The sequence below is a fragment of the Dermacentor silvarum genome, chromosome 1, assembly GCF_013339745.2.
Source record: "Dermacentor silvarum isolate Dsil-2018 chromosome 1, BIME_Dsil_1.4, whole genome shotgun sequence".
Taxonomy (NCBI): domain Eukaryota; kingdom Metazoa; phylum Arthropoda; class Arachnida; order Ixodida; family Ixodidae; genus Dermacentor; species Dermacentor silvarum.
Window position 1 is genome coordinate 173,383,671 of NC_051154.1, and position 15,709 is coordinate 173,399,379.

The following is a 15,709-nucleotide window of genomic DNA, read 5'->3' on the forward strand; positions in this document are numbered from 1 at the left end:
GAGAGAACGAGTAAAAGCATATGAAATCCATGGACTTCCATTCTGTGCATGACCACATTACTGAGCTGCAACGTATTTTTCGTGGCCACTGAACAAACACTGTAGAGGATTTCTCTGACATCATGAATGCAGCAAGGGAGGCAGCCAATCACTTAAATGTGCTGATATCTGTACCAAGACAAGTCTCTCGTCAGGCCCACCGAGACAACGATGGGATTCAGTCGCCGGAGGAATACTACCATGTGGCAATATATCTGCCGCACTTGGACTCTCTCACTGCTTCTTTAGCTCGCCGCTTTTCTGAAAACAATGAGAGGAGCTTCAAACTTCTCCAGCTGCATCAATCAAAAATGAATGAAGCGCTTGAGCCGCATTGAGTTCGCTGCCCTCGCCTAAGAACTCCAATGCTTTTACGGCATCGACAACTTCAAGGAAGGGGCCATCTCTTGGTACAAGATGTGGTGCAACAAAACTGGGGGTCTACAGAAATGACTTACTGCGAGCTTCTACATCAGGCCAAGACATTCTTCCCCGGTGTTGCAAAAGTCATTGAGGTGGCTTTGCCAGTTACTACCTGTACGGTCGAACGCTCCTTCAGTACAATGAGGAGAGTGAAAACCTGACTACGCTCAACTATGACAAACGACAGGCTGGACGGCCTTTGTATGATGAGTGTGCACCGAGAGCGTGTAATGAAGCACAGAAATGACTTCATCACCCGTGTCATCGCGCAATTCACCCAGAAAAATTTGAGGCGTCTGCAGTTGCTGTTCAAGGAAGACTGACTGAGTGACTGTAGTTGCTTATTTGTGAACATATTGTGCTGTGTGCTGGTCATCAATTCGGGTGAGTCGAGAACCCTCATGCAGGAAGACTGACTCTTCTCCACGAAGTGATAGTATCTTTTTGCATTTTTTAATTATTAACGAATGCACAATTCAAATTAAACTCCAATGTATCTCTCCAAGCCACACGTTAATTTGCTGTTTGTAATTTTTTTTATGTGTATTTTACATATTTATTTATAAATTTACTCCGCAAATAGTGCCTTTTTGCTGCAAAAATACCACTGCCCCCCCCCCCCCCCCCTTCGGTGCCAACAACCAACTGGGGCCCCCCCTTGCGAAAAATTCTGCGGACACCCTTGTGCACATATGCAGGACAAGGGGTCTTCGTTCATGTTCGCATACGGGCCTCTACCAATGGCACTCTACCAATTCCACTCACAACTGGAAGTGGGGGAAGACTTCTGCGCACGGGTTGCTGGGGCGATGGTCATCATTAATGACGCAACTCTGAGTTTTGTCCCTGAGGTACGTGCACCTGAAACGGACATGCCATTTTCACTTGAGGAGCTTTATGCTGCATTGGCGACCGGCAGGAATTCTTCATTACTGGGACCACATGGCATCACGTACGCTGTCCTATGCTACCTTGGATATCGTGCACATGAGCTGCTGAATTACAAGTCGTGGCATAACGTTGTCATTCCTAAACAATGGAAATCGAGCCACTTGAGCTCTATTAACAGCGGAGCTGTTTAAGCCAGCCGTAATGTGTGCTGCCTGCCACTGCATTGCCTAGCAACCACCTCGCAGAGCATCGTGCGCTAGTGCTCTGGAAAGAGAAAGAGAAAATGAGAGTGAGAGTGCGCGCATCGCGAGCTATGCTCGGGAGAGAGAAGCAAGCACGTCGCGGAGCGTCGCGCGCTATGCTCGGGAGAGACAAGCAAGCACCACGCAGGAGCGTCGCGTGCTATGCTCATCGCGGAGCGTCTTGGAGCCCCATATTGTTCAACCTCGACCTGGTAGGACTTGTCGAGTACAGTAGAACCTTGTTCATACCATACGTTTTCGAAAAAAGAAATGCAAGAAAACATACTAATCGGGAATATGTATAATCGGAATTCACTAAAATATTTGGCAGACAACTGTAGATGACATCTGTGATGTGAAGCGTTGCACAAATTATTACGGCACAAGATGCCAACGTGTGTCGAGCTGGTGGGGCTCGAGCGGCCCAAGACACACTGTTTTTTTCCTATTGCGTAATGTTTAAAGACAACAATGGGAAGCCCAAACAAAATCGAGCTGGTGAGTGACTCCAGAATATGATACCACCAAAGTGAAACGCTCACTTTGCACTGCCTGCAGCAGGGAAAGGTGGCACATGTGGTTTATCACCTATTAAAAGCAAGCATTACGCTTCCAACTGCACCACGCCACATGAGTTGGGAAACGATGAAAATGCTTATCGGAATAGGGTTGGTGGCGATAGCTATGAATGCTCACATGCGAGGACCTGCAAGGTTTGTTGCGACCAGAAGAGGAAAGTGAATTGATGCCAGCATTTTCACATGGCACAGGTGGGCGAGTACTGCAGGGAAGCTGCCGTGGCAGGCACCTATGCTCTTCATTGCGCGTGCCTCACGCCTTTCCTTGTTCACATGGGATCTAGCAACCGTATAATATACCGTACAATTGCGGCTTGGTGACATACTGAAAGATCGTGCTTTTCAGAAATCTATTAAATGGTAGAATACCAGCGTAACGGTATTTGGTCATTTTTTTGTTATCAATTGCGAATGTTGGCTCTGGGAAATCATCCGAAACAGGATCGTATCGACGAAGTTCTACTTTAGTTACTGCGGACAGCTCGTATCTCAATATACAAATGTGCTATATATATATATATATATATATATATATATATAATGTGGGCCTCTGCGATGATTCGCGCTCGGGTATGGGCCAGGCTGCAGTGAGCAGCAGCCACAAGCGAGTCTTATCTCCAAGGACAAGGCCTCGGTGTGTCTACGAAAACCTGCATAATGGTTGCCTTTACATGCAAACCTATGTCATCGTATTCTATTTCGATCAACGAACAACCTGTGTCCTATTTTAAGACTCGTCGCTTATTAGGCATTGTGATTGACCACAACCTCTCATGGAGACCCCACTGTATCTACCTGGAGTTATCTGCCACTGCTCAGGTGTTCAAATTCCTCTGTGGAAAATCTTGGCGTACACCTTTGCATCATTGCAGCATCTGTATGCGGCACTGGGACTCCTATAGTACAATTTGCCAGTCTCGTCAGATACATGCAAAACGAACATTCGCACTCTGGAGAATATATAGACAAGCCCTACACAGGTGCTTGGGACTACGATCCACCTCAACACCAGCAAAATTATGATTAAGAGTCTGATCTAGGCACACGTTGCTGTTGACTTTGAGCGCACGTTTGCCATCTTTCAAGGATTACTGATGATCACTTGGCTTCCTTGCCAGTAGAGAGAACTCAAGCGACCTTTTTGCAAGTGATTAGTGCTCATCAAGACTGTTTACCGTCAACTTATACACCAGTGGCGAAAGCTTCATTTATTCTGCAGTGCATAAATGAGTCGCAAGTAAACCTAGCTATTCCCAGAATTAAAGAAAGCCATTAATTTGTCCCTGGCTCTGAAACAGCTGGCACTGCTATTACTGCACCAGACGTAAAGACCACATGCATATTTATACTGATGGTTCGACCTCGCCTACCAGCTCAACAGTAGCTTTTTGGTTGCTAATAAGTTCAAGATATTGCTCATAGCGATATCTATGATGCAGAAGTTGCTGCCGTCCTTGCCACTTTGAACTATATCGCCAATGAACTGTCACAGAAATAAGTTTGTTTTGTGATTTCAAAGCAGCTCTTCACAGCTTCCAGTCTGCTTTCGTCCTTGGAACATTTGAGCGGATGGTATTTGACATTAGAGAAATACATCATGCTCTGGAGGCAGGGCACGACATCTTTTAGCGGCTTCCAGATGACAGTGGCACTGTCAGCAACAACTTTCCCGACAAGGCTACTCAGTCTGCCCACAAAGACACCCAGACGCTTCCATACCTTTCGCGAGTACGGACGCTGCCAGGAAAATTTGTCTGCTTGCTGCAAGCAGACAAATTTTCTGGAGTTCCTTCAAGCTTTTCCCACTGCAAAGAAATGTTGCTGTACCACTTATGGCTGGGAGTGGCATTTACAAACTCTTATCATGTTGGAATGGCTGATAGCCCGTTATGAACCTTGTAGGTGTGAAGAAACCATTGAGCACCTGTTGTGTATCTGTCCTCGCTACAACGTCCAATGTGTCTCTCTCCAGACAACTTTAAACTGATTGGACTTGTGACAATTTTCTGAGTCAGATACTGGGTGTGGCAACATCTGTCGCTGGCACAAAAGACTGTCCATAAACTCGTGCAATTGAAGTGAAACTATCTGAGTGACCCTTTATAGTCCTCCTTTGCAGCCTCCCGTATGCATGGTCTAGTATAGGGCAGTAAACCGAATACTCATCTGGTCGACATCCCTGCCTCTCCTCTCCCTGCTTTTTCTCGTCGCTATTTCCAAGGGAAGACCGTAAAAAATTAATTTCAGCAGTCACCCTAGTGAAATGCAAGCAGAATTAGAGCATGTGTAGCTTGGTGAGCCCCTTGTGTGCCTGGTAAAATCAAAACTTGTAATTATAATATAGTTGCCTCACATCACTGAATCATGAATGTGTGCTGTTCCTATTTTCATAGGAGCTGTGCAGGTATGTAAATAAGCTAGAGGGTTCAAACATTGCAGGTAGCGACTAGAGCATGTCAGTCTGTTCAAGGAGCTGACTAAATACCAGACACATTCCACATCTTTCAATAAAGATGGTTGTAGGACTTACTTTAAGGTTTCTGGTAAAACTCTAAAACCTTTTAACATTGCAGTGAACTGTGGTAGAGTGGACGGGCACTGCAGCCAAAGCTAAAAATAAAAATGCCTTGGTTTCTGACAGTCTTCACATGAACTTTTGCTGTATTGAAGGGTCTTTGTGAAAACTACAGCATAGCCTAAAAATTGCAGTTGAATATTGCCTTTAGTGGTTCGCTCTTTACAGCTGATGCTGTTCTTTATGAATGCCTAGCAAGAGTTTGTGTAGAACTGCTAGCGTTTACACACTTCTTTCCCCACTGGAACTTCATTTCCTTTCATGATTCATTTATATGCAACTACTTCCCTGTTCTGCTGCCATCCAATCATGGGCACATTCTTCTGGTCCTTCTGTGTCGGTTTCCTGTGCAGTTCTCTTTTGATAATTGCTGCTTTACTCGCCTATGCTTTCTTCATTCACCTTAATATTTTGTGCAATCTCTGGATGTTTTTGGTTTTCTTGTTTTTTTTTTTAATGTTGGGGGGGGGGGGGGGGATGTACATCTGAATGCTGGACATAATGTATAGCCGAGGCAGTCTCTCTTAGTAGTTCAGATTTGATTTATTCATTTTGCTGGGCAATTGTCTCAAATGTACTCTTCAAGCATCCATACATCTTGCTACAAACAGATATGCAAGTTTTGGATACTGCTCACTTGCTACCTTGAAGACCTTTGTCATCGGGCTGGTTGCTGCATGATGACACAAGCATGGCTGCTAGATTTGGCAGCAAGCAAACATGCCCATCTAGTTTGTCTCATGTTCCAACTGTCAAGGGCCAAAATTATTGATAGTTAAAACCGATATAACGAACTTCAATATAATGAAATTCTCAATGTAATGCAGTTTTTAACCTCAATACAACGAATTTTGCTTGTATGAGATTTCAAAATAATGCAACTTCACTGCCGCCGGGAGTAAGTTGGTGCGCGTATCAGCCGTGGCTGCACATGGCTGAGCGCATCTGCAGCTGTGCACCCTGCTTTAGAGGTAATCTGCCACGTATGCAAAGGGTGGACGCGGCATTATGTCACCTGTCTTCCTGCGCGTTTAGTATTGGAGGTTGCATAATCTCGAGTTTAGGTGACCCGTTGGAGCGAGAGGCAGATGAAGCATTCGCTTCCTGCGGCCGGCGCTTTTCATGATTGCATCATATAGTGTTGTCCCAGTGTGGGTGATGCTGTCAGCTGCGGGGGCAGAGTGCACGCGAAAACGTGGCTGGCTTCACTTAATTCGTACCGCTGATGTGAAGATATCGTAGACATGGCATAAGATTTATCATTCAAATTTGCTTTTTTCGATTGTCCGATAATTCGCAAAATTCTGCGGCCCCTTTCTGTGTAAGAAAAATTGATCAGCGAATGTACTTATTTGCATAAAAAATTAAATTTGAATACAACGAAATTTCGATATTACGAAGCAAATTGCCGATTTTACCGATTTGCTTATACCGAGGTTTAACTATACAACCAAGTTCAGTTCAAGGCCCATTGTTCAAGGTATAGCCACAGCGAACTTAATGTTCTTTTGTTTTGAGCTTGAACTGGTGAAGTTACTGTAAAAGCATAATTGGCTACCTGAAACAGTACCCGCCATGGTAGCTTAGTGGCTATGGTGTTGTGCTGCTGAGGTCAAGATCGTGGATTCGATTATGGCTGTGATGACCACACGTCATTGGGGGCGCAATGCAAAAACTCTCGTATACTTAGATTTAGGTGCACATTAAAGAACTGTGCACATTAAAGAACAGGTAGGTCAAAACTTATCCAGAGTCTCCCACTAAGACGTGTCTCATAATCAGATCGTGGTTTTGCCATGTAAAACCCGAGAAATGAATTTCTATTTTTTTTTACCTAGAACAGTGTATGGGTGAAAATAGGCACGACTAATTCTTGGTGTATGAACAAAATGCAAATGGATTGGTATACAACCAGTTTGTATTCTCCTCGTAATGTCATTAAAGCTTTTGAATAATCTATCGCACTTGATGCTGATGCACCTGTACAAATGTTAAGTATGGATGGAAAGAAGGCAGTGTTCTACCCTTAGCGTGAGAAGACTAGGATACATCAACGGCAGTTTATTCTGCACAGCTTGAATGATTGGACCACCAGTTTTCTGCCCATGATTTTTCCACAAAGTTGACCATGCCCTGCTGCGAAAGCTTTCATGTGTACAGTCTTTTTCCAAAGTTGTGCAAACTGCTGCTGTGATAGAAGGGATTGTGAAAATTCCCAGGGATAGGACACTTGTCATTGCTTTTGCAAAAACTGAAAATTGTGCTAAAACAAGGGTTGATAGGTTACTTTTTGGTATGGGTTAACTTGTGATATTATGGTGTAATTTTGCCATAGTATGCCTCCAGTGCCACTGTAAAGTTGTGCCACCCTTAGCATTTCAGCTTTTATTCTAGCTTTTGTTGAGCCATTACGGTTATTGCAGGATTTGGCTCAAGTGATGAGGGGCACCAGCATTGCAACTCTGATGGAGCTTGTTACTTGTGGGAGGACTCCACAAATAGAGAAGCGGAAGATTCTTGGAAGAAAACCCTCAGTCATGGTTCATCGACACCTCTCCCCCAAGGACACGACTGCTCACCAAGGGAATCGTAAGCGTTTTATCTCTAGTGTAAACAAAATCCTGTAGAACTTGTCTCGCAATGAATGTCGACGTTAATGCAATTGGAATTGAAGCAGCGTAGTGACACACCATATTTCCACCGCCGAAATGTGTCATGCATGAGACTTGTATGTAGCCGGGCTCCTCTCTCACACTAGCCTGTGGACAGGCTGTGGCATCTAGTGGCACCGCTGCGAAGTCCATGTGTGAATATATCATCAGCCTATATGTATGTCCACTGCAGGACGAAGGCCTGAATATATATATTCAGACAAAATTATTTTGTATATATCACACAGGTTCTATTCTGCGCACTGGAAAATTTTGAAAGGATTTCTTTGCTCATTGAAGAGTGGCGCATACCCAGCAGCACATGTTGGCATTGGAGGGTCATTGAAATGTGGCGCATACTCAGTGGTGCAAACCCAGTGAATCAAGTTGACAGCAACTCGATGTTCTACCCGTTTGACCATAGACTAGCCAGTGACCCAAGTTAAAGTGGCGGTCCCATTCCAGCGGCACGCACTCCGCATTTTAGTCAGTTTGCGGACGCACTGTGCTTTCTGTGATAATTAGACGGATGTGAACTATATTGCATTACAAAGCTTACTTTCTGCGCTTTCCAGTGACACCTAGTCTTACCCCTGTATTCATAGATGCATCTTAACTTGAAGCCCATGCTTGACTTGATTTATGTGATGCCTGTCATGAACGTGCCCAAGACGCTCACTGTGTTTCCTTCGGCGCGTTTACGACAGGCATCATTTAAATCAAGTCAAGGAAAGGCTTCAAGTTACAATACATTTATGAATACGGGGGTTATCGTCTAGCTTCAAGCGTTACCTGAGGGCAATCAAATGTTCAGTGGGAGCAAAAAACAGTGTTTTTGTTGTTGTACTAGCCTTCGCTGTACTGAGTTTCCGGAAAATCTGTTCAACATAACAAAATGAAGTTTTCTGTGCATTTATATGAAATGTTATACAAGGTTTCTATGAAGAGATATTGTGTGTAAAGCACTTAGAAATTTATATAGACTCCAATAAAAATGGGCAATACAACAAAAGTTTAGCAATGAATATATATATATTTTTTTCTTTTCAATGCAAAACAATACTTAGTGGGTTTTCTAGGCTACAGTGTACTTATCGTCTATGCAAAGTTTTGTGTTCTGATGAACAGTTCGTGGGCTATTATTACTTCAAATTGGCAATTTATGGCTCTACTTGGTCACGCATTACTGAAGGAGGGACAAAACTAATCAAGTTGATACTCTGCACTTTTCAATAATCAAGCAGCAAGCCCTTCTGATTCGGTGAGGAGCAAATTGGGGAATCTACAGCAGAGCAGTGAATTAATCTAATTCTTCTGCTGGCCATGTCCATGCAAATTTACATTCTTTTTCATGTACATGCTAATCCACAACGAGTGTTGCACATTAGTAGTGTCTTGTAATTACTAGCACTTACGAGTTTTTTACTAAGCAGTGCTTGACATAAGATTTCCAATGAATAATAAATCTCGCAGGCGTTTTTTGGTGGGGGTGCCATCTGTGCAAAAAAAATGTCGAAACTGTTTCACGTCAGTTCCAATATTTGGCAAATGTGCTTTGTAATGTTTAGTGGTGCCAAACACAGGGTGCGCACAGGTCCTTGAAATCCTTAAAAACCCTTGAAATTGAAAGTTCCGTTTTCAAGGCCTTGAAAGTCCTGGAATTTCTTTTCCATCCTTGAGAACCCTTGAATTCTTGGGGTTTTCATGGGGTCTGACAGTGCAACTACATTATATGGGGGTTGAGGGTGGTCCCGGCAAACTTTATTGCTTTTTGCAACGCCGGTACTGCGAAGTCAAACTTCCTGCGCGAGAAAGAGGCGAGTGCACGAGTGCCACGCAATTTTTTTCCCCCTCTGGCTTGCTTCGACTTCGGGGTTGGCCAAAAGCTACAAGGCCACAATGAGGCTAGAGCGTCTCGACCTCCTCGGAAAAAATACAAGTTGTGCCATCATGCTTATTTGTAACGAAAAAGCAGTTACATGAATTTTAAAAGTTGAATTTGGTAGTATTTCATTTTTTGGGGGGGTTCGCCATGAGCTGGATTTCTTGGCAACCCACTAAAAACAGGTACAGCCTCATAGCCTGAGCGTTGTCTCTTGGCCACATTGTGCTGTGTTTATCTGTGCGTGCTCACTCCGGTTGTAGTGCGTATAGTTCAGAATAATGCCTGGGAAATGTAAATTCCTAAGTGGGGCTTGGCTCAGCAACGACAATTACAAACTTTGGGTTGCGCCGGATACATCAGACCCCCACCGCGCGAAATGCAAATCCTGCAGAAAGACCTTCGACATCGCTTCTATGGGCGAATCTTCTCTCAGAAGCCACACGAAAAGTGCAAAGCACTGTGGAATTGTGCAAATGGCAGCTGGAAACTCTATACAGAACTACCTGGCACCAAGCTCAAGAGAGCGGTTCACTGGGTTGGCTCCATCGCAGGCGACTCATCTAAACAGCACCTGCAAGTCACACAAGGTGGTTACCGATGCAGAAATTCTGTGGACAATGAAAGTGCTTACCTCCCACTACTCATACAGATCATCCGCACAAACCAGCGACTTGTTCAAGCGGATGTTTCTCGACAGTGACGTGGCTAAATCGTTTTCCTGTGGAGAAAAAAAAAATGCACGTATGTTGCGTGCCATGGGCTCAGGCCATTTTTTTTTTCTTTTTGTCCTTGCAACAAGAGGCACAGAAGTCCTGACTATAATGTCATGCTTTTTGACAAATCAGCGAAGGACTTCCTGCAAGAGAAGCAAATGGACGTGCATCTGCACTATTGGGACTCGTCACACAACGTTGCCACCAGAAATTACACATCCGCTTTTATGGGGCATTCCACGGCAGAGGACATTCAGGAAATTGGAGCCTTTGCCACTAGGCAAGGTTCTTCAGATCTCGATAGATGGGCCGAACGTTAACCTGAAGTTCTTCAGGAATATGCAAGTGCACTTGCAGGAAAATCATCAGGTCCAATTTGTTGACTTGGGGACTTGTGGCCTTCATACCATCCACAATGCCCACAGGGCAGGGGTAGGAGCCAACAAGTGGGGCATCGACATTCTGCTGTCAAGCCTGAGTGCACTCTTCTGAGACTCACCAACACGAACGGAAGATTTTTCAACTGTGACTACAGCTTGTGTCTCATCAATGGGTGGAAAACACAATTGTCATTAAAAGAGCTTTGCTTCCTTGGAATGACATAAAGAAATATGTGGAGTCTGCGAGGAGTAAGCAGGTGAGCTTACCAAAGTGTGCATCGTTTGAAAATGTGTACAGCTTTTGTCGCGATTCCTTGACGCTGGCACAACTGAACTTCGCTCTCAGTGTTGCTTCCATTCTTCAGCCATTCTTGAGACTACCAATCTGACTAGCCAATGTTCTTCTTTCTTGCTAGAGACCTTGAGAGTGTTGTGCGTAAGCTCCTTGTGAAATTCATGAAGGCTTCAGTGTTGTCTTCATTAGCAGGGATTGGTGGTTTGCTCAGGGTAGACCTTGACAACCCTGATAACCACACTCCGTTTCAAAAAGTGGATATCGGCCCCAAATGTGAACAAGCACTGAAATATTCAAGGGCAAGTGCAAAGGCTACATTTGAATTCAGAATGGAGTGTAAACTATTTTTTGGCAGCTGTGACCAAGAAAATACTGGAACAAAGTCCCCGTAAATCATCAATAGTTGGAAACCTGACATCTCTAGACCCCTGGCTCATGTGCTCGAAGTTGGATCAGTGCCTTGTGGGCCTAAGGAAGGTGTTGGATGTCTTGACCGTGGCAGGAAGACTCGGTGACAGCCAACGGTAATGTGTAATGGCAGAATACACTGAGCTACTGTAAGAGGTAAAGCACGAGCTTCGCCTGTTTGAGAGGAGCCCAGGCTGGATGAGTTTTTTTTTTCACCTCCTGAGCTTCAATCCCTCCTACAAAGAGCTGTGGAAAGCAGTCAGGCTGTTGCTTGTTTTGAGCCATGGGCAAGCAACTGTCGGACGGGGGTTCAGCGTCAACCGCCAGATGTCCGTAGAGAATCTGAAAGGTTTGTCATACATTTCACAGCGTATCATATGTGACGCACTGGACAGGGCAGGTGGAATTTTGAATGTTCCTATAACAAAAGAACTCGGAATAGCTGTGTCTGCAGCGAGGCAGCATTACGGTGCATACTTGTATTCAGAAAAGAAACGGTACCAGGAAAACTCAAAGCAGACAAAGATGCACGCAGTCATGGAAGAAGTTGAAGGGTTGCAGACAAAGAAAAAGAAGCTTGAGGCAGTTGTTGCCGATTTAACGGCCTCTGCAGATGGATATGCAGAAAAGGCTGAGAGAACTGGTGACATCACGCACATGGTGAAATCAAACAGCTTGAGAAAGACTGCAAAAGTGAAGGCTGAAAAACTCGGCAGCATTAAGACGCAAATATAAAAGAAACTGAAAGACCTGAGCTTCAGAATTTCATCTAGTCGAATGAAACTGTACGTGCACTAAGTGAAATCGCTTTCCTTTGTTCTGTCCAATAAAATGTAACTTGTGAACTACTGTATTAAATATTTAAATTTTTTGAAAGGTCCTTGAAAAGTCCTTGACTTTTTTTCTTGGAAACCTGTATGATCCCTGCAAACAAAACGCAGATGGGTTCTTTCTCCAGATTTGAGTGTTTGGCTCAGTCTAATCACCAAGCCTACCCCGCGTTCCTTCAAGCACACGTGTCTGCAACCATGCCTTCAACCTAGTCCTGCGGGAGCTCACTCAATTGTGGCTAATGGGAGAAAAAAAAATTAATAAATGAAAGAAAGCACCTTGCACGGTACATCATGAGTGCATGCCAGCTAGCAAGCAGGTTAGGCTATTGGGCCATTGCGCTAAAGTAAGATTCCAGAAATTTCCTGCGTGCTCACTTTTGTTCACAGGTGACTGTGGAAGCGTTTTTGAAGTGCATACATAACTTGCTTTCACCTCCTTCTAGTCCCCAGGTTCGTATGACGATATCTGTAAACTTTCTTTCCCCACGCGGTGAAGTGCATGTGTTTGGCAGAGTACTGTTTGCCCTATTCTACGCGACGCTGGTTGAACAATAGGATTAGCAGCAAGCAGTGAGCTAGCCTTTAATTTCCCTGACTGCGGCGAACAGTGAGGATGGCTGTGTGATCAAGCATTCCAAGCCGCGCACAACAAACTGAAACGCGATTTCCGGTAGGTGGTCTTCTCACGCAGATGTATCGCATTTACCCACGTAATCATCGTACTCGCATTATGCTCCCACCCCCACATTGCCAACTTTCTTTTTTGAGTCATCATCGTACCCTCGAAAATTATTGCAGTGATTACCATCTGCTTGTTGCGGTGCATTGCAGCTGATCTGGCAGAGTTTCCGCCATTTCTTATTGCGAAGCTTTTCTGCCATTGCATGCGCAACAGCACACATGCGCTCTAAAGTCTCGGAATTCAGCAGAAGAAAAAAAAAACAGCATGCACAGCGGCAAAAAAAAAGGCAGAGAACACTTCCACAATTTACGCTTTGTAGTCTGATGACTTTTAGGGAAAAATGTTTTAAGCAAATAATCTGCTTGTGCAGATCCTGTGATCTTATTCCAAAGGCCAGTGTGAGGACTTGGCATTGGACGCCTGTGTCATGGGGAGCTGGAGAAACTGTCCTTCGCGAAAGCAACGAAAATGGCTGTCAGAGAAACTTGGAAAACGTCTGAGGGGCTATGTGCGCGAGTGCTTGCCATGGCCATTGTGATCATAACGCTGGTGCGATGAGTGCTAGCAGTGCTGCCGTCTACGCTTTGTCCGTGGGTCGTACAGACCGAAAATCTTGGCTATTGATTGCATCTATATTCTGCGCCCGAGCACTGCAAATACTGATGAAAGGCATTGCAAGAGCTTTGTCCGTATGCTTCGACATGCCGAAAAGTGCCAAAATGATTCGGCCGGCTCGGGGGACAATAGGAAACGCATCTTTTGAAAGGGGAAGGCAACGTCCCGCGCACGCGATATGGAAGCAGGCCATCGACAGAGAGTAGGGGAGCTTTCCGGCTGCATTGCCCGCTTACCTCGAGCTTTGTGTGGATAGCATCTGCTAATCTTCTTTCAGCTTTTGATGAATTTTTGGTGTTGAGGAATTGTTAGTGTAGGGGAAGTGGACATCCCTCGCCGCCGTTACTGTAACTGTATCGCACAAGGTGAACATTTGAACTATTCCACGGCAGACAGCGCTATCATGAGTCGGCATTCCTGGAAGTGGTCTCCCTCTGATGTACTAGCTCCGATCAACACTGCTTAGCTTCAGCGATTGCAGGAACCGGCACTCTAGCTTGCACCAAAACAAGGCCGATGGCCTAGGAACATTTGTTCGCCACCCTAATTGTCATTCACGTTCATGCAATTTGCAAACAGCGTGGGGGGGAAAGAAAGGTGGCGTTCCTTACATAAACGACATCTGTTTTGGAGTGCACGAGGCTAATAGTGCTTTAGTTGGCTACACGCAAAGCCTTTCCGTCGTGCATGTGTATAAAAAGCACCCTTTTTGGCGCTCTGCAAGGCACGCAAAAAGGGCTCTGCGTATTGTTAGCAGAGAAGTAATGGAAATGAGCTTGCTGGGGGGCTTCTGAACGTAGGGAAATAGGCTGGAGGTCATGCGGCACATGCGGTCGAGACAAAGCTGATGTCAGCGGTGCATACAACTCTAATTTCTATGCACGTGCATGTGGTCCGGGGTAGCTTATGAAGGCACTGTGACTTCGAGCAGTCGGGACTCTCCACCTGGCTGTTCCACGCGACCTAACAGTGCCTGTGTGCAGGGCCGGTGACAAACTTTCTCGAGGAAGTTACTCCACAAACGAACTCTTTTTTTTTTTTTTTTTTACTTAGTCCGCCTGTTGTAAATATTTCGTTTTTACTCTATACTCTCTACTAACCTTTACCCCGACTCTTAGCAATAGTCTGTAGCAATATTCTTACCTTTATCTATCTATCTGTTTATAGGCACAAAGGTATATTTATCATTTCAGGCCAGGGACCTTCGTTTAGCAGGCCCGTACTTTGCAGAATGCTAAAAAAAAGAAAAAGTAGACACAAGGAAGAAAAAGAAACAAAACTAGTTGATGATTAACGTCCCTCAAGGTTCTGCTGTGAGCACTGCAATTTATAGGCCATCTAGCGAGACTGTTTTCGAAGCAGCAGCCCGCACTCGCATGACAGCCACGTCAAAAGCAGCAGTGACGAACCAGCCACCATCAGCAGCACTGACCATATTAATAGACAGGTTTGACCGAGCCATTGTTGAAAGTATCAGTGGGGAAAAGGCCACCACGCACAGCAACAAACCAACAATGGTGCCAGGTGCAACTTGTCCTGAAAAGAAGGGGGGAGGGGGCATTTTTCATCGCCTGTCGCAGCGTCGCAACATGGACAGACTGTAGCATGCTGCGATGGTGACGAGCAGATTTTTTCCCCTTTTTCCAAATATTAGTGACGTCGTCTGGTGGAAGAATCTGAACTACTCGCAAGATGGCGGCCGTGATTAGAAATGTAGAAATATCCCTGAAAGTGTATGAAATATCCTAAGAACGCTAATCGCATTAATACTTCTTTTGCTTTGATTTCTAATGAGCCATACCTGCACATGTCACTGGTCATTGAGGTACATATTTTCTTAATACTGCAAAGAGCAACATATATGTGCTACAGAGTTTGATACCTCAATATGTCAATTTAAGTGCAGGAAACCTAATGCAACACCCATATATCGTTTTAATACCATTAGCATTCCTTGGTAACTTTACCCATTTTTCGACATGTATTTAGCCTCTTTCACCCTGTGACTTACGTTGTCTATCAGCTTGTGCTACTAGGTATATGCTGGCTGCTGTCTTGCCAAGCAGACATGCGGCACTGGGTGCATGCCTGAATATACAACTGGCTGTTTAGCTTAGTAGACAACTTGGGTTGCTGGTATGTGCTACTTGGCATGTTCCCGAAAAGACAACTTCGGCACTATGTATGTTATATTGGTACGGGCCCATTCTTGGCCAAATCCCCAGAATGGATGTGCCAAGGTGTCGCAAGGGGTATGTATTGCTTAAATATATTAAAGCGATAGTGTCCCATCCACAACAGACCTGTGTTGAGCGCGGCTGCTTGATGGAGAGCCATTGCAACCAAGTTACAGCCAGAATACTAGGGTTATTTTGAAGTTTCAATTGGAGTGCAGTGATTACAAGGTATACTGTGTCGTGTTATCATTTGACATAGTGGTTGGTAGCGAGATTGCCACATCGTCTATTGGTGGTGAGGCAGTATGGTGTCACTACATTG

At 44.8% G+C, this 15,709-nt stretch overlaps 1 protein-coding gene across 1 annotated transcript in view; it reads left to right on the forward strand.

Moving 5' to 3' along the window:
• The window catches only part of LOC119436398 (protein bicaudal C homolog 1-B-like), a 188,878-nt gene that overhangs the window by 126,301 nt on the left and 46,868 nt on the right, over nucleotides 1-15,709 (forward strand). The window contains exon 13 of the mRNA XM_037703239.2: nucleotides 7,172-7,337. Within this exon, the coding sequence (XP_037559167.1) occupies nucleotides 7,172-7,337 (166 nt within the window). The remainder of the gene's footprint in view (nucleotides 1-7,171; nucleotides 7,338-15,709) is intronic.